Source organism: Oncorhynchus gorbuscha, linkage group LG17 (genome assembly GCF_021184085.1).
Source record: "Oncorhynchus gorbuscha isolate QuinsamMale2020 ecotype Even-year linkage group LG17, OgorEven_v1.0, whole genome shotgun sequence".
NCBI classification, from domain to species: Eukaryota; Metazoa; Chordata; class Actinopteri; order Salmoniformes; family Salmonidae; genus Oncorhynchus; species Oncorhynchus gorbuscha.
The window spans coordinates 13,477,834-13,497,833 of record NC_060189.1 but is presented as its reverse complement, the minus strand read 5'-3'; the positions used below and the strand labels follow the sequence as shown (position 1 = coordinate 13,497,833).

At 39.6% G+C, this 20,000-nt stretch overlaps 1 protein-coding gene across 6 annotated transcripts in view; it reads left to right on the top strand.

Moving 5' to 3' along the window:
* LOC124002099 (kinase D-interacting substrate of 220 kDa B-like) overlaps positions 1-20,000 on the top strand; it is a 124,821-nt gene that overhangs the window by 20,902 nt on the left and 83,919 nt on the right. For all 6 annotated transcript variants that reach the window (XM_046309380.1, XM_046309378.1, XM_046309377.1 and 3 more), the window contains exons 5-11: positions 1,022-1,120; positions 1,249-1,347; positions 1,798-1,896; positions 5,886-6,083; positions 8,520-8,618; positions 9,461-9,559; positions 9,726-9,824. In XM_046309380.1, coding sequence (XP_046165336.1) covers positions 1,022-1,120; positions 1,249-1,347; positions 1,798-1,896; positions 5,886-6,083; positions 8,520-8,618; positions 9,461-9,559; positions 9,726-9,824 — 792 coding nt within the window. The remainder of the gene's footprint in view (positions 1-1,021; positions 1,121-1,248; positions 1,348-1,797; positions 1,897-5,885; positions 6,084-8,519; positions 8,619-9,460; positions 9,560-9,725; positions 9,825-20,000) is intronic.

The window sequence follows — 20,000 nt, the reverse complement described above, 5'->3', positions numbered from 1 at the left end:
ATTCTGGGGTGAAGAAGGTAGCTTACAACTCTGGCACAGCAGTGTATCTGTCATGAATAGTGTCCATAGGATATTCCGTATGAGAGCTAGAATACAATACAATTTATATGACGGGTGGGTCTAATCCTGAATGCTGATTGGTTAAAACCGCAGAATACTAAACAATACAATACTTGCTTTACTGGTCCATTTGCATGAATATTCTTTATTTTTTGCTGTCACACTACCAGACCTGACATACAATGGTAGAACTAGTTTCTTCACATTCTTCCTCGATGTTTTTATGTGTCACTGCAATCCATTCCAGGCTGCTTTTTAAAAAGCTATTGAACCTTTATTTAAGTAGGCAAGTCGGTTAAGAAGAAATTCTTATTTACAATGACGGCCTGCTTTGTAGTGATTCATCCGTTAGCTTCAGACACGATTCCATTAGCTTCATTATGATCTCCTCCATTTTGTAATAATTGCATTTTGTGAGCTCTGGATGTCTGGAGTACATTAACCTGGTTAATAACTGTAAAACAACCTCTCAGTGGAAGGAAGCACATTTCATATCCTACAGTATCTTTCCACAGTTCTGTGTTCATTCAAATTTCATAGTATAGTTCATATTCAAGGCTATTCTAAATGCCTTGTTTTTGCAATACGCCAATGAGAGAGATGAGCCTTTTGGTTTTCCTCTGCAAATGAAAGCATTCAGAGAGTGGTATTGAAGTAGCATTGGGGTGGGGGGGGTAATGGAGAAAAGACTAATGCCTGTTTGTTCATTATGAGTGTCATGGCCAAGGCTTTCTCACTTCGGATGCATTTTACCTTCTGAGATGTGCTGTTTTCATTTCAGATGTTTTATTTAGTGGACTTGTTCTATTCTAAGGTGACATCAGTCATGGCAGGGTTTGGTGCCAGCCTGTCTGTACTAATAACAGTATTAAATCCACTGTGTGGCTACGTACACGTCGTGCTATATGACTACTCCACTGCTGCCCTCTCTCTCTCTGTGTGTGTGTGTTTTACTGTACAGGGGGGATGGAGCGCCCTCATGTGGGCTTCCTATAAGGGTCGTGTGGAGGTGGCCCAGCTGCTGCTGGAGAAAGGAGCTAGCCCCAACATCACTGGCCAGGTACTATTCCTATATAAAGAGCTTTTACTGTGTATTTATTCATACATTAAATAACTTATTGTCATAATTAGGTACTGTATATCATTAGTCTATTACAGTGTTAAATATGCTAATGTCTGTCCTTCCAGTACAGTGTGTTTCCTGTCATCTGGGCAGCCGGACGAGGCCATGCTGAGATCGTCCATCTCCTCATTAAGCATGGCGCTAAAGTCAACTGCTCTGACAAGGTAAGCACACAGACACATACTCACCACTGGTTCTGTCTTATACAAAATTATTTTTTAAAAGCAACCTGAAGTAAGTTAGGATCTTATTTAAACTACGCCAATGACCCTACTTAAGGTGTTTCAATAATCATCAATGCTGTCTCTCTCTCTCTCTCTCTCTCTCTCTCTCTCTCTCTCTCTCTCTCTCTCTCTCTCTCTCTCTCTCTCTCTCTCTCTCTCTCTCTCTCTCTCTCTCTGTCTCTGTCTCTGTCTCTGTCTCTGTCTCTCTCTGTCTCTGTCTCTCTCTGTCTCTGTCTCTGTCTCTCTCTCTCTCTCTCTCTCTCTGTCTCTGTCTCTGTCTCTCTCTCTCTCTCTCTCTCTCTCTCTCTCTGTCTCTCTCTGTCTCTCTCTGTCTGTCTCTGTCTCTCTCTCTCTGTCTCTCTCTGTCTCTCTCTCGCTGTGTGTTCTCAGTATGGCACTACCCCGTTGATCTGGGCAGCCAGGAAGGGCCACTTTGACAGTGTGATGCACCTGCTGGTCAATGGGGCTGATGTGGACCAGGAGGGAGCGGTAAGTGGACCTCCCTACTCTTATTAAAACTCCAGGATATCCCTATACGGTCACAACTACTCACTAAAGGCTCATGCAAGACAGGCGTTTTTTTGTGTTGCTATTTTACATTTACATTTAAGTCATTTAGCAGACGCTCTTATCCAGAGCGACTTACAAGTTCAGTATTGTTAGAGGTTGTGGTTGAAACGTCTTACTACACTGTGACATGAAGACCTTGTGGCCTTGTATAATAATGTTTTTCCAGATGATATTCCCAGTCATAACACTTGGAAGTATTGTGTTAAATCACTCAAATCAGACTGTTCTTCTCCCCCTATCAGCATTGTGCTAAATCAGACTGTTCTTCTCCCCCTATCAGCATTGTGCTAAATCAGACTGTTCTTCTCCCCCTATCAGCATTGTGCTAAATCAGACTGTTCTTCTCCCCCTATCAGCATTGTGCTAAATCAGACTGTTCTTCTCCCCCTATCAGCATTGTGCTAAATCAGACTGTTATTCTCCCCCTATCAGCATTGTGCTAAATCAGACTGTTCTTCTCCCCCTATCAGCATTGTGCTAAATCAGACTGTTATTCTCCCCCTATCAGCATTGTGCTAAATCAGACTGTTATTCTCCCCCTATCAGCATTGTGCTAAATCAGACTGTTATTCTCCCCTATCAGCATTGTGCTAAATCAGACTGTTATTCTCCCCTATCAGCATTGTGCTAAATCAGACTGTTATTCTCCCCTATCAGCATTGTGCTAAATCAGACTGTTCTTCTCCCCTATCAGCATTGTGCTAAATCAGACTGTTCTTCTCCCCTATCAGCATTGTGCTAAATCAGACTGTTATTCTCCCCCTATCAGCATTGTGCTAAATCAGACTGTTATTCTCCCCCTATCAGCATTGTGCTAAATCAGACTGTTCTTCTCCCCCTATCAGCATTGTGCTAAATCAGACTGTTCTTCTCCCCTATCAGCATTGTGCTAAATCAGACTGTTATTCTCCCCTATCAGCATTGTGCTAAATCAGACTGTTCTTCTCCCCTATCAGCATTGTGCTAAATCAGACTGTTATTCTCCCCTATCAGCATTGTGCTAAATCAGACTGTTCTTCTCCCCTATCAGCATTGTGCTAAATCAGACTGTTATTCTCCTCCTATCAGCATTGTGCTAAATCAGACTGTTATTCTCCCCTATCAGCATTGTGCTAAATCAGACTGTTCTTCTCCCCTATCAGCATTGTGCTAAATCACTCAAATCAGATCAGACTGTTCTTCTCCCCTATCAGCATTGTGCTAAATCAGACTGTTATTCTCCCCCTATCAGCATTGTGCTAAATCAGACTGTTATTCTCCCCCTATCAGCATTGTGCTAAATCAGACTGTTATTCTCCCCCTATCAGCATTGTGCTAAATCAGACTGTTATTCTCCCCCTATCAGCATTGTGCTAAATCAGACTGTTCTTCTCCCCCTATCAGCATTGTGCTAAATCAGACTGTTATTCTCCCCCTATCAGCATTGTGCTAAATCAGACTGTTATTCTCCCCTATCAGCATTGTGCTAAATCAGACTGTTCTTCTCCCCCTATCAGCATTGTGCTAAATCAGACTGTTCTTCTCCCCCTATCAGCATTGTGCTAAATCACTCAAATCAGACTGTTCTTCTCCCCCTATCAGCATTGTGCTAAATCAGACTGTTATTCTCCCCCTATCAGCATTGTGCTAAATCAGACTGTTATTCTCCCCCTATCAGCATTGTGCTAAATCAGACTGTTATTCTCCCCCTATCAGCATTGTGCTAAATCAGACTGTTCTTCTCCCCTATCAGCATTGTGCTAAATCAGACTGTTATTCTCCCCCTATCAGCATTGTGCTAAATCAGACTGTTATTCTCCCCTATCAGCATTGTGCTAAATCAGACTGTTCTTCTCCCCTATCAGCATTGTGCTAAATCAGACTGTTCTTCTCCCCTATCAGCATTGTGCTAAATCAGACTGTTATTCTCCCCTATCAGCATTGTGCTAAATCAGACTGTTATTCTCCCCTATCAGCATTGTGCTAAATCAGACTGTTCTTCTCCCCTATCAGCATTGTGCTAAATCAGACTGTTATTCTCCCCTATCAGCATTGTGCTAAATCACTCAAATCAGACTGTTATTCTCCCCCTATCAGCATTGTGCTAAATCAGACTGTTCTTCTCCCCCTATCAGCATTGTGCTAAATCAGACTGTTCTTCTCCCCTATCAGCATTGTGCTAAATCAGACTGTTATTCTCCCCCTATCAGCATTGTGCTAAATCAGACTGTTATTCTCCCCCTATCAGCATTGTGCTAAATCAGACTGTTATTCTCCCCCTATCAGCATTGTGCTAAATCAGACTGTTATTCTCCCCCTATCAGCATTGTGCTAAATCAGACTGTTATTCTCCCCCTATCAGCATTGTGCTAAATCACTCAAATCAGACTGTTATTCTCCCCCTATCAGCATTGTGCTAAATCAGACTGTTATTCTCCCCCTATCAGCATTGTGCTAAATCACTCAAATCAGACTGTTCTTCTCCCCCTATCAGCATTGTGCTAAATCACTCAAATCAGACTGTTCTTCTCCCCCTATCAGCATTGTGCTAAATCACTCAAATCAGACTGTTATTCTCTCCCTATCAGCATTGTGCTAAATCACTCAAATCAGACTGTTCTTCTCCCCCTATCAGCATTGTGCTAAATCACTCAAATCAGACTGTTCTTCTCCCCCTATCAGCATTGTGCTAAATCACTCAAATCAGACTGTTCTTCTCCCCCTATCAGCATTGTGCTAAATCACTCAAATCAGACTGTTCTTCTCCCCCTATCAGCATTGTGCTAAATCAGACTGTTCTTCTCCCCCTATCAGCATTGTGCTAAATCACTCAAATCAGACTGTTCTTCTCCCCTATCAGCATTGTGCTAAATCAGACTGTTCTTCTCCTCCTATCAGCATTGTGCTAAATCAGACTGTTCTTCTCCCCCTATCAGCATTGTGCTAAATCAGACTGTTCTTCTCCCCCTATCAGCATTGTGCTAAATCAGACTGTTATTCGCCCCCTATCAGCATTGTGCTAAATCAGACTGTTCTTCTCCCCCTATCAGCATTGTGCTAAATCAGACTGTTCTTCTCCCCCTATCAGCATTGTGCTAAATCAGACTGTTATTCTCCCCCTATCAGCATTGTGCTAAATCAGACTGTTATTCTCCCCCTATCAGCATTGTGCTAAATCAGACTGTTCTTCTCCCCCTATCAGCATTGTGCTAAATCAGACTGTTATTCTCCCCCTATCAGCATTGTGCTAAATCAGACTGTTCTTCTCCCCCTATCAGCATTGTGCTAAATCAGACTGTTATTCTCCCCCTATCAGCATTGTGCTAAATCAGACTGTTATTCTCCCCCTATCAGCATTGTGCTAAATCAGACTGTTATTCTCCCCCTATCAGCATTGTGCTAAATCAGACTGTTATTCTCCCCCTATCAGCATTGTGCTAAATCACTCAAATCAGACTGTTATTCTCCCCCTATCAGCATTGTGCTAAATCAGACTGTTATTCTCCCCCTATCAGCATTGTGCTAAATCACTCAAATCAGACTGTTCTTCTCCCCCTATCAGCATTGTGCTAAATCACTCAAATCAGACTGTTATTCTCTCCCTATCAGCATTGTGCTAAATCACTCAAATCAGACTGTTATTCTCTCCCTATCAGCATTGTGCTAAATCACTCAAATCAGACTGTTCTTCTCCCCCTATCAGCATTGTGCTAAATCACTCAAATCAGACTGTTCTTCTCCCCCTATCAGCATTGTGCTAAATCACTCAAATCAGACTGTTCTTCTCCCCCTATCAGCATTGTGCTAAATCACTCAAATCAGACTGTTCTTCTCCCCCTATCAGCATTGTGCAAAATCGTTAAAATCAGACTGTTCTTCTCCCCCTATCAGCATTGTGCTAAATCAGACTGTTCTTCTCCCCCTATCAGAATTCCATGACAGCTCTAATCGTGGCGGTGCGGGGTGGTTTCAATGAGGTGGTGAAGGAGCTTCTGAAGAGGAACCCCAATGTCAACATGACAGACAAGGACGGCAACACAGCCCTGATGATCGCTGCCAAGGAGGGCTATACTGAGATAGTACAGGACCTGCTGGATGCTGGCACCTACGTCAACATACCAGACAGGGTAGGTGACAACAACACGGGCTGTATACTATTGTAGTGTCCGCTGAGAGTCGGGAATCAAGTTCAGGGAGTGAGTGTTTTAATAAATAAACACAACATAATACAAAAATAAGAAACAAGGCAAACAACGCACAGACACGACACTGGAACAGAAACAATAACGCCTGGGGAAGGAACCAAAGTCACTAAATATACAGGGAAGGTAATCAGGGAGGTGATGGAGTCCAGGTGAGTCTGATGATGTGCAGGTGCGCGTAACGATGGTGACAGGAGCCATAACGATCAGCCTGGTGACCTAGAGGCTGGAGAGGGAGCACACGTGACAGATATAGACCAGTGGTTGCCAACCGGTTTATCTTCCAGACATTCCTAGTCGATCACCAAAGATTTCTGTAGAAAAGCCAATGAACGATAAAGTCTTGCACTCTTTTTTCGTGTTGAGCTTGTTGCCAGTAGCTGCACTTGATTCAAAAGTCCTGCACACCGGGTAAGCAAAGTGTTCCCATGACACAAACTCCGCCTACCTTGCGGACTGGCAAATCTGTGACTAAATCGAGCGCACCTGCTGCGCTACCCAATCGGATAGCTTCCGTGACCCTGGCCACAGCCACGTTTTTAATAGTCTACTAGCCTACATAAGATTGAATAACTTCTAAAACCATGACCACAGAGAGGCTGTCAATGAACACAGCAAAGAGCTGCTGGTTATATGAGTGAGTTCATGTTTAAGTTTACATTCAGCACTGTCACTGTTTTTATTCAACAATATTACTAAAAGCTGCTTCTCCGTACTTCCACTCGGCTGCAGCTGCAGTGAGTCAGTAGCCAGGTATCGACAGCCCTGCGTTTTATTACTATTAGCAGCTCGTCGTGTAGATTTTAATATTAAGGAATATTTAACTTTCTCTGGTTATAGGAACAACATGATTTTGTACATGAGACAGATGTGGTGCGACTTGAGTTTTGCCATCAGGTGGAAGACGGGTGTCCCCTCTCTCTGGTCAGTCTCACCTCTCTCTGGTCAGTCTCACCAGAGGAAAGGAAGGAGAGAGCAGGTAGAAGACGGTGTCCCCTCTCTCTGGTCAGTCTCACCTCTCTCTGGTCAGTCTCACCTCTCTCTGGTCAGTCTCACCAGAGGAAAGGAAGGAGAGAGCAGGTAGAAGACGGTGTCCCCTCTCTGGTCAGTCTCACCTCTCTCTGGTCAGTCTCACCTCTCTCTGGTCAGTCTCACCTCTCTCTGGTCAGTCTCACCTCTCTCTGGTCAGTCTCACCAGAGGAAAGGAAGGAGAGAGCAGGTAGAAGACTGTGTCCCCTCTCTCTGGTCAGTCTCACCTCTCTCTGGTCAGTCTCACCAGAGGAAAGGAAGGAGAGAGCAGGTAGAAGACTGTGTCCCCTCTCTCTGGTCAGTCTCACCTCTCTCTGGTCAGTCTCACCAGGGGAAAGGAAGGAGAGAGCAGGTAGAAGACTGTGTCCCCTCTCTCTGGTCAGTCTCACCTCTCTCTGGTCAGTCTCACCAGAGGAAAGGAAGGTGAGAGCAGGTAGAAGACTGTGTCCCCTCTCTCTGGTCAGTCTCACCAGAGGAAAGGAAGGAGAGAGCAGGTAGAAGAATGTGTCCCCTCTCTCTGGTCAGTCTCACCTCTCTCTGGTCAGTCTCACCAGAGAAAAGGAAGAAGAGAGCAGGGACCGTGAAAGGCGGTTGGGAAAAATAGTTTTGAACGAAAAATAGTTTTCAACTTGAAACATCTTTCTAGAGCTCTGACTTTTCAGCCTGAAGATCACGGACGTTGTGATTTGACCTCGTTGACCATCAGATGCAAACATCAGTCCGGTAAAATAAAAAAACAAATGATTTCAATGCATGCTCCACAGTGCCTCACACGTGCTAAACCAACGGATCTATTTTGTTATCAAAGCTCGAGTTTTGAAATATAATATGGTCTGATTAACAATATTGTCAGGCCAGGCATATAGCCAATATGCTGTGATATTTATTAGGCCTACTGCTGAAACCTCATTCCTACACAACTGTTTGTGTGGGGTTCATGTAAAAAAATCAAATCTGAGCAGTAGATCTCAGTTTTGCTTTTTGACTTGTGAAAGGGATCTTGACTCAGAAAAGGTTGGTGCCCACTGCTATAGACTAGATAGAAAGAGAGTTAGTTTAAAGGAGGGTCAACGTACCAGACAGGGTAGGCAACCATCACCAGTCACTAAAGATTAGCTGAAGTGTTGCCCTGACAACCCTGCCAATACACAGCGTAGAGTCTAGACATGATTAAATCAACCTGAATGATAAAAGTCATGATATATGGATAAATGTGCTGATGGTAACAGTATCATCAGCTGCTCTACAGTATAGTCTGTCCCTCTGTTCTGTGATGATTCAGTGTGTGTTCTCTGTAGCGAAAGCCTGTGGTGTTTCCTGTGTGTCACACAGAGTGGGGAGACGGTGCTGATTGGAGCAGTGCGAGGAGGACACGTGGAGATCGTCAGAGCCCTTCTGAACAAATATGCCGACATTGACGTCAGGGGACAGGTAGGAGTCTCTAATGTGACACATCCACATTGTTAAAAGTCAAATGCAGACGTTTCTATCTCCATATCAAATCATTTCTGGGTAACAACGAAGTACCTTACTGTGATTTTAAAAAACAAACATTTTAATTGAAAAAAAAAAACAGCTTCTTAGCAAAGAGCAATTTCTCAAGCAAGAGTTTAGCTAGGACTGTCTGGGAGTGGTCTAAGTAGGGAGGGGAAAACTGAAAACAACCTGTTATTGGCAGAGCGGTTTGGAACTCTCTCTCTTATTGGTCTATTAACTAGTTTTACCTGGTGATGTCACAAGGCAGGCCAAAACTCCATCCCACCAAAACAGGCTGAAAGTTTTACACATCTTTTCAAACAGCTCTTACACTAAAAGGACATTATCATCATTTTTTAAAAACAATTTTACAGTATTATTTCAACCTCAGTATGGAAATATATCTAACACAGAAAAATCTCATTTTTGACAGCACTGGGCCTTTAACATTTTTTTGATCTATCATCATGCCAATACTGGTCCCATTCATTAGGGCACACTGTTGCAAAACGTTTTACAATGGAAAACAAAAACGAGCATTTTTTTATTGGGCATATTCAGGTAGTCCCTCCCTGTTTCTGTCAGTTTTGTTCTGTTTGGTGCCTGTTATTCGCTATTCGCTGTGCATTTATTCCACTTGTCATGATTCTAATCTTTAACTCTGCATTGTTAGAAAAGGACCCGTAAGTAAGTAAGCATTTCAGTGTTAATCTACACCAGTTGGTTACAAAGCAATTGACAAAGAACATTTGAATTGATTTAATGAATATGACCATGTTCTCAACTGTGCAAAACAGGACAGTAAGACTGCTCTCTACTGGGCGGTAGAGAAGGGGAACTGCACCATGGTGAGAGACATCCTTCAGTGCAACCCGGACACTGAGAGTTGCACCAAGGTAAAGAACAGCCACAGCTGTTTCATTGCACTATGACAAATTCTTCACCGTGATGAAGTTATCCTTGTTTCAAAATGATTTTTTCACAAGTCATTAAAGTTGCAAATAAACCTTTGCTTGCTTATATTCTCTAGGTCTGAGATGATGATGATGATGTGTGTTTCAGGATTCAGAGACCCCTCTGATCAAAGCCACCAAGATGAGGAACATTGAGATAGTAGAGCTGCTCCTGCACAGAGGGGCCAAGGTGGCTGCTGTCGACAAGGTACTGCAGAAACACAACATATAGAGCCTATGTCTTTCAAATATCATCACAGCTTCTGTATTCAAGCCAAAGAATTTCATGGATGTCAGTTTGCTTTTCACAAGACTGCTTATGAGAGTTAAATGGAAGTAAAGTAAAACGTTCTTGACATTTGAATGATGTTACTGTTTTATGTCTGATGTGACCGCCAAATATATATCCACATTGTGTGTGACTGTAAAGTTTATATAGTCTACTGTAATCATCTCTCTCCCCTACTCTACTGTAATCATCTCTCTCCCCTACTCTAATCATCTCTCTCCCCTACTCTAATCATCTCTCTCCCCTACTCTACTGTAATCATCTCTCTCCCCTACTCTACTCTAATCATCTCTCTCTACTCTAATCATCTCTCTCCCCTACTCTACTCTAATCATCTCTCTCCCCTACTCTACTCTAATCACCTCTCCCCTACTCTAATCATCTCTCTCCCCTACTCTACTCTAATCATCTCTCCCCCTACTCTACTCTAATCATCTCTCCCCCCTAATCATCTCTCTACTCTACTCTAATCATCTCTCCCCTACTCTACTCTAATCATCTCTCCCTACTCTACTCTAATCATCTCTCTCCCCTACTCTACTCTAATCATCTCTCTCCCCTACTCTACTCCAATCATCTCTCTCCCCTACTCTACTCCAATCATCTCTCTCCCCTACTCTAATCATCTCTCTCCCCTACTCTACTCTAATCATCTCTCTCCCCTACTCTAATCATCTCTCTCCCCTACTCTACTCTAATCATCTCTCTCCCCTACTCTACTCTAATCATCTCTCTCCCCTACTCTAATCATCTCTCTCCCCTACTCTAATCATCTCTCTCCCCTACTCTACTCTAATCATCTCTCTCCCCTACTCTACTCTAATCATCTCTCTCCCCTACTCTACTCTAATCATCTCTCCCCTACTCTACTCTAATCATCTCTCTCCCCTACTCTACTCTAATCATCTCTCTCCCCTACTCTACTCTAATCATCTCTCTCCCCTACTCTACTCTAATCATCTCTCTCCCTACTCTACTCTAATCATCTCTCTCCCTACCTACTACTCTAATCATCTCTCCCTACTCTACTCTAATCATCTCTCTCCCTACTACTCTAATCATCCCTACTCTACTCTAATCATCTCTCTCCCTACTCTACTCTAATCATCTCTCTCCCCTACTCTACTCTAATCATCTCTCTCCCCTACTCTACTGTAATCATCTCTCTCCCCTACTCTACTCTAATCATCTCTCTCCCCTACTCTACTCTAATCATCTCTCTCCCCTACTCTACTCTAATCATCTCTCTCCCCTACTCTACTCTCTCATCTCCCTACTCTACTCTACTCTAATCATCTCTCTCCCCTACTCTACTCTAATCATCTAATCATCTCTCTCCCCTACTACTCTAATCTACTCTACTCTAATCATCTCTCTCTCTACCCTACTCTACTCTAATCATCTCTCTCCCCTACTCTACTCTAATCATCTCTCCCCCCTACTCTACTCATACTCCCCTACTCTAATCATCTCTCCCTATAATCATCTCTCTCCCTACTCTACTATAATCATCTCTCTCCCTACTCTACAGTAATCATCTCTCCCTACTCTACTCATCTCCCCTACTCTACTTTAATCATCTCTCTCCCTACTCTAATAATTATCTTCTCTAATCATCTCCACTCGAATCACCTCTACTCTTCTATCTCTACTCTTCTCATCTCTACTCTTCTCATCTCTACTCTTCTCATCTCTACTCTCATCTCATCTTCTCATCTCCTCCTCATCTCTACTTCTCCACTCATCTAATCATCTCTAATCATCTCTACTCTAATCATCTCCACTCTCTACTCATCTCTACTCTAATCATCTCTCATCTCTACTCTAATCATCTCTACTCTAATCATCTCTACTCTAATCATGTCTACTCTAATCATGTCTCTCTAATCATGTCTACTCTACTCTAATCATCTCTACTCTAATCATCTCTACTCTAATCATGTCTACTCTACTCTAATCATGTCATCTCTCTAATCCCTCTACTCTAATCATCTCTACTCTAATCATCTCTACTCTAATCATCTCTACTCTAATCATCTCTACTCTAATCATGTCTCTCTAATCATGTCTACTCTAATCATGTCTACTCTAATCATGTCTACTCTAATCATGTCTACTCTAATCATGTCTACTCTAATCATCTCTACTCTAATCATCTCTACTCTAATCATCTCTCTCTAATCATCTCTACTCATCTCTACTCTAATCATGTCTACTCTACTCTAATCATGTCTCTCTACTCTAATCATCTCTACTCTACTCTAATCATCTCTACTCTAATCTCTACTCTACTCTAATCATCTCTACTCTAATCATGTCTACTCTACTCTAATCATCTCTACTCTAATCATGTCTCTCTACTCTAATCATCTCTACTCTAATCATGTCTACTCTACTCTAATCATGTCTACTCTCTAATCATGTCTACTCTACTCTAATCATCTCTACTCTAATCATGTCACTCTACTCTAATCATCTCTACTCTAATCATGTCTACTCTAATCATCTCTACTCTAATCATGTCTACTCTACTCTAATCATCTCTACTCTAATCATCTCTACTCTAATCATCTCTACTCTAATCATGTCTACTCTACTCTAATCATGTCTACTCTAATCATGTCTACTCTACTCTAATCATGTCTACTCTAATCATGTCTACTCTACTCTAATCATGTCTACTCTAATCATCTCTACTCTACTCTAATCATGTCTACTCTACTCTAATCATGTCTACTCTACTCTAATCATCTATACTCTACTCTAATCATCTATACTCTAATCATGTCTACTCTACTCTAATCATGTCTACTCTACTCTAATCATCTCTACTCTAATCATCTCTACTCTAATCATCTCTACTCTAATCATCTCTACTCTCATCTCTACTCTAATCATGTCTACTCTACTCTAATCATGTCTCTCTACTCTAATCATCTCTACTCTAATCATCTCTACTCTAATCATCTCTACTCTAATCATCTCTACTCTAATCATGTCTACTCTACTCTAATCATGTCTACTCTACTCTAATCATGTCTACTCTACTCTAATCATGTCTACTCTACTCTAATCATGTCTCTCTACTCTAATCATCTCTACTCTAATCATGTCTACTCTACTCTAATCATGTCTACTCTAATCATACTCTAATCATGTCTAATCTAATCATGTCTCTCTACTCTAATCATCTCTACTCTAATCATCTCTACTCTAATCATGTCTACTCTAATCATGTCTACTCTAATCATGTCTACTCTACTCTAATCATGTCTACTCTAATCATGTCTACTCTACTCTAATCATGTCTACTCTACTCTAATCATCTCTACTCTAAATCTACTCTAATCTCTACTCTAATCATGTCTACTCTACTCTAATCATGTCTACTCTACTCTAATCATGTCTACTCTACTCTAATCATGTCTACTCTACTCTAATCATGTCTACTCTACTCTAATCATGTCTACTCTACTCTAATCATGTCTACTCTAATCATGTCTACTCTAATCATGTCTACTCTACTCTAATCATGTCTACTCTACTCTAATCATGTCTACTCTACTCTAATCATGTCTACTCTACTCTAATCATGTCTACTCTAATCATGTCTACTCTACTCTAAATCATACTCTAATCATCTCTACTCTAATCATGTCTACTCTACTCATCTATACTCTAATCATGTCTACTCTACTCTAATCATCTACTCTACTCTAATCATCTCTACTCTAATCATCTGTCTCTCTACTCTAATCATGTCTATCTCTCTCTACTCTAATCACTCTAATCATCTCTCTCCTCTACTCTAATCATCTACTCTACTCTAATCATGTCTACTCTACTCTAATCATCTCTACTCTACTCTAATCATCTCTCTCCCTACTCTACTCTAATCATACTCTACTCTAATCATCTCTCTCTATACTCTAATCATCTCTCTCCCCTACTCTACTCTAATCATCTCTCTCCCTACTCTACTCTAATCATCTCTCTCTACTCTAATCACTACTCTAATCATCTCTCTCCCCTACTCTACTCTAATCATCTCTCTCCTCTCTCTACTCTAATCATCTCTACTCTACTCTAATCATCTCTCTCCCTACTCTACTGTAATCATCTCTCTCCTCTACTCTAATCATCTCTCCCTACTCTACTCTAATCATCTCCCTACTCTACTCTAATCACTCTACTCTAATCATCTCTCTCCCTACTCTACTGTAATCATCTCTACTCTACTCTAATCATCTCTCTCCCCTACTCTACTGTAATCATCTCTAATCATACTCTAATCATCTCTCTACTCTACTCTAATCATCTCTACTCTACTCTAATCATCTCCCTACTCTACTCTAATCATCTCTCTCCCTCTCTACTCTAATCATCTCTACTCTACTCTATCATCTCTCTCTACTCTACTCTACTCATCTCTCTCTCCCTACTCTACTCTAATCATCTCTGTCTACTCTACTCTAATCATGTCTCTCCCTCTCTACTCTAATCATCTCTACTCTACTCTAATCATCTCTCCCTACTCTACTCTAATCATCATCTACTCTACTCATCTCTCTCCCCTACTCTAATCATCTCTCTACTCTACTCTAATCATGTACTCTACTCTACTCACTCTACTCTAATCATGTCTATAATCATCTCTCTCCTACTACTATAATCATCTCTCTCTACTCAGTAATCATACTCTACTCATCTCTACTCTACTCTACTTTAATCATCTCTACTCTAATCACCTCTACTCTAATAATTATCTTCTCTAATCATCTCCACTCGAATCATCTCTACTCTTCTCATCTCTACTCTTCTCATCTCTACTCTTCTCATCTCTACTCTTCTCATCTCTACTCTTCTCATCTCTACTCTTCTCCACTCTACTCTAATCATCTCTACTCTAATCATCTCTACTCTAATCATCTCCACTCTACTCTACTCTACTCATCTCTACTCTAATCATGTCTATCTCTACTCTAATCATGTCTAATCATCTCTACTCTAATCATGTCTACTCTAATCATGTCTACTCTAATCATGTCTACTCTACTCTAATCATCTCTACTCTAATCATCTCTACTCTAATCATGTCTACTCTACTCTAATCATGTCTACTCTACTCTAATCATCTCTACTCTAATCATCTCTACTCTAATCATGTCTACTCTAATCAATGTCTAATCATCTCTACTCTAATCATGTCTACTCTAATCATGTCTACTCTAATCATGTCTACTCTAATCATGTCTACTCTAATCATCTCTACTCTAATCATCTCTACTCTAATCATCTCTACTCTAATCATCTCTACTCTAATCATCTCTCTCATCTCTACTCTAATCATGTCTACTCTACTCTAATCATGTCTACTCTACTCTAATCATGTCTACTCTACTCTAATCATCTCTACTCTAATCATGTCTACTCTACTCTAATCATCTCTACTCTAATCATGTCTACTCTACTCTAATCATCTCTACTCTAATCATGTCTACTCTACTCTAATCATGTCTACTCTCTAATCATGTCTACTCTACTCTAATCATGTCTACTCTACTCTAATCATGTCTACTCTACTCTAATCATCTCTACTCTAATCATGTCTACTCTACTCTAATCATCTCTACTCTAATCATGTCTACTCTAATCATCTCTACTCTAATCATGTCTACTCTACTCTAATCATCTCTACTCTAATCATCTCTACTCTAATCATCTCTACTCTAATCATGTCTACTCTACTCTAATCATGTCTACTCTAATCATGTCTACTCTACTCTAATCATGTCTACTCTAATCATGTCTACTCTACTCTAATCATGTCTACTCTAATCATCTCTACTCTACTCTAATCATGTCTACTCTACTCTAATCATGTCTACTCTACTCTAAATCTATACTCTCTCTAATCATCTATACTCTAATCATGTCTACTCTACTCTAATCATGTCTACTCTACTCTAATCATCTCTCTAATCATCTCTACTCTAATCATCTCTACTCTAATCATCTATACTCTCATCTCTACTCTAATCATGTCTACTCTACTCTAATCATGTCTACTCTACTCTAATCATCTCTACTCTAATCATGTCTACTCTACTCTAATCATCTCTACTCTAATCATCTCTACTCTAATCATGTCTACTCTACTCTAATCATGTCTACTCTACTCTAATCATGTCTACTCTACTCTAATCATGTCTACTCTACTCTAATCATGTCTACTCTACTCTAATCATGTCTACTCTACTCTAATCATCTCTACTCTAATCATGTCTACTCTACTCTAATCATGTCTACTCTAATCATGTCTACTCTACTCTAATCATGTCTACTCTACTCTAATCATCTATACTCTAATCATCTCTACTCTAATCATGTCTACTCTAATCATGTCTACTCTAATCATGTCTACTCTACTCTAATCATGTCTACTCTAATCTCTACTCTAATCATGTCTACTCTACTCTAATCATACTCTAATCATCTCTACTCTAATCATGTCTACTCTAATCATGTCTACTCTACTCTAATCATGTCTACTCTACTCTAATCATGTCTACTCTACTCTAATCATGTCTACTCTACTCTAATCATGTCTACTCTACTCTAATCATGTCTACTCTACTCTAATCATGTCTACTCTAATCATGTCTACTCTAATCATGTCTACTCTACTCTAATCATGTCTACTCTACTCTAATCATGTCTACTCTACTCTAATCATGTCTACTCTACTCTAATCATGTCTACTCTACTCTAATCATGTCTACTCTAATCATGTCTACTCTACTCTAATCATGTCTACTCTAATCATCTATACTCTAATCATCTCTACTCTAATCATGTCTACTCTACTCATCTATACTCTAATCATGTCTACTCTACTCTAATCATCTCTACTCTACTCTAATCATCTCTACTCTAATCATCTCTACTCTAATCATCTATACTCTAATCATGTCTACTCTACTCTAATCATGTCTACTCTACTCTAATCATGTCTACTCTAATCATCTCTACTCTAATCATCTCTACTCTAATCATCTCTACTCTAATCATCTCTACTCTAATCATCTCTACTCTAATCATGTCTACTCTAATCATGTCTACTCTAATCATGTCTACTCTACTCTAATCATCTCTACTCTAATCATGTCTACTCTAATCATGTCTACTCTACTCTAATCATGTCTACTCTACTCTAATCATGTCTACTCTACTCTAATCATCTCTACTCTAATCATCTCTACTCTAATCATCTCTACTCTAATCATCTCTACTCTAATCATCTCTACTCTAATCATGTCTACTCTAATCATGTCTACTCTAATCATGTCTACTCTAATCATGTCTACTCTAATCATCTCTACTCTAATCATCTCTACTCTAATCATCTCTACTCTAATCATCTCTACTCTAATCATCTCTACTCTAATCATGTCTACTCTACTCTAATCATGTCTACTCTACTCTAATCATGTCTACTCTACTCTAATCATCTCTACTCTAATCATGTCTACTCTACTCTAATCATCTCTACTCTAATCATGTCTACTCTACTCTAATCATCTCTACTCTAATCATGTCTACTCTACTCTAATCATGTCTACTCTACTCTAATCATGTCTACTCTACTCTAATCATGTCTACTCTACTCTAATCATGTCTACTCTACTCTAATCATCTCTACTCTAATCATGTCTACTCTACTCTAATCATCTCTACTCTAATCATGTCTACTCTAATCATCTCTACTCTAATCATGTCTACTCTACTCTAATCATCTCTACTCTAATCATCTCTACTCTAATCATCTCTACTCTAATCATACTCTACTCTAATCATCTCTACTCTAATCATCTCTACTCTAATCATGTCTACTCTAATCATGTCTCTCTAATCATGTCTACTCTAATCATCTCTACTCTACTCTAATCATGTCTACTCTACTCTAATCATGTCTACTCTACTCTAATCTATACTCTACTCTAATCATCTATACTCTAATCATGTCTACTCTACTCTAATCATGTCTCTCTACTCTAATCATCTCTACTCTAATCATCTCTACTCTAATCATCTCTACTCTAATCATCTATACTCTCATCTCTACTCTAATCATGTCTACTCTACTCTAATCATGTCTACTCTACTCTAATCATCTCTACTCTAATCATGTCTACTCTACTCTAATCATGTCTACTCTACTCTAATCATGTCTACTCTACTCTAATCATGTCTACTCTACTCTAATCATGTCTACTCTACTCTAATCATGTCTACTCTACTCTAATCATGTCTACTCTAATCATGTCTACTCTACTCTAATCATGTCTACTCTACTCTAATCATCTATACTCTAATCATCTCTACTCTAATCATGTCTACTCTAATCATGTCTACTCTAATCATGTCTACTCTACTCTAATCATGTCTACTCTAATCATGTCTACTCTACTCTAATCATGTCTACTCTCTCTAATCATCTCTCTAATCATCTCTACTCTAATCATGTCTACTCTAATCATGTCTACTCTACTCTAATCATGTCTACTCTACTCTAATCATGTCTACTCTACTCTAATCATGTCTACTCTACTCTAATCATGTCTACTCTACTCTAATCATGTCTACTCTACTCTAATCATGTCTACTCTAATCATGTCTACTCTAATCATGTCTACTCTAATCATGTCTAATCATCTAATCAATCTCTCTACTCTAATCATGTCTCTCTACTCTAATCATGTCTACTCTAATCATGTCTACTCTACTCTAATCATGTCTACTCTAATCATCTATACTCTAATCATCTCTACTCTAATCATGTCTACTCTACTCATCTATACTCTAATCATGTCTACTCTACTCTAATCATCTCTACTCTACTCTAATCATCTCTACTCTAATCATCTCTACTCTAATCATCTATACTCTAATCATGTCTACTCTACTCTAATCATCTCTAATCATGTCTACTCTAATCATCTCTACTCTAATCATCTCTACTCTAATCATCTCTACTCTAATCATCTCTACTCTAATCATGTCTCTCTACTCTAATCATGTCTACTCTACTCTAATCATCTCTACTCTAATCATCTCTACTCTAATCATCTCTACTCTAATCATCTCTACTCTAATCATCTCTACTCTAATCATCTCTACTCTAATCATCTCTACTCTAATCATGTCTACTCTAATCATGTCTACTCTACTCTAATCATGTCTACTCTAATCATGTCTACTCTACTCTAATCATGTCTACTCTACTCTAATCATGTCTACTCTACTCTAATCATGTCTACTCTAATCATCTCTACTCTAATCATGTCTACTCTACTCTAATCATGTCTACTCTACTCTAATCATGTCTACTCTAATCATATCTACTCTACTCTAATCATCTCTACTCTAATCATCTCTACTCTACTCTAATCATCTCTACTCTAATCATCTCTACTCTAATCATCTATACTCTAATCATCTATACTCTAATCATGTCTACTCTACTCTAATCATCTCTACTCTACTCTAATCATCTCTACTCTACTCTAATCATCTCTACTCTAATCATCTATACTCTAATCATGTCTACTCTACTCTAATCATCTCTACTCTACTCTAATCATCTCTACTCTAATCATCTCTACTCTAATCATCTCTACTCTACTCTAATCATGTCTACTCTACTCTAATCATGTCTACTCTACTCTAATCATCTCTACTCTAATCATCTCTACTCTACTCTAATCATCTCTACTCTAATCATCTCTACTCTAATCATCTCTACTCTAATCATCTCTACTCTAATCATCTATACTCTAATCATCTATACTCTAATCATCTCTACTCTAATCATCTATACTCTAATCATCTATACTCTAATCATCTCTACTCTAATCATGTCTACTCTACTCTAATCATCTCTACTCTAATCATGTCTACTCTACTCTAATCATGTCTACTCTACTCTAATCATCTCTACTCTAATCATCTCTACTCTAATCATGTCTACTCTACTCTAATCATGTCTACTCTACTCTAATCATGTCTACTCTACTCTAATCATGTCTACTCTAC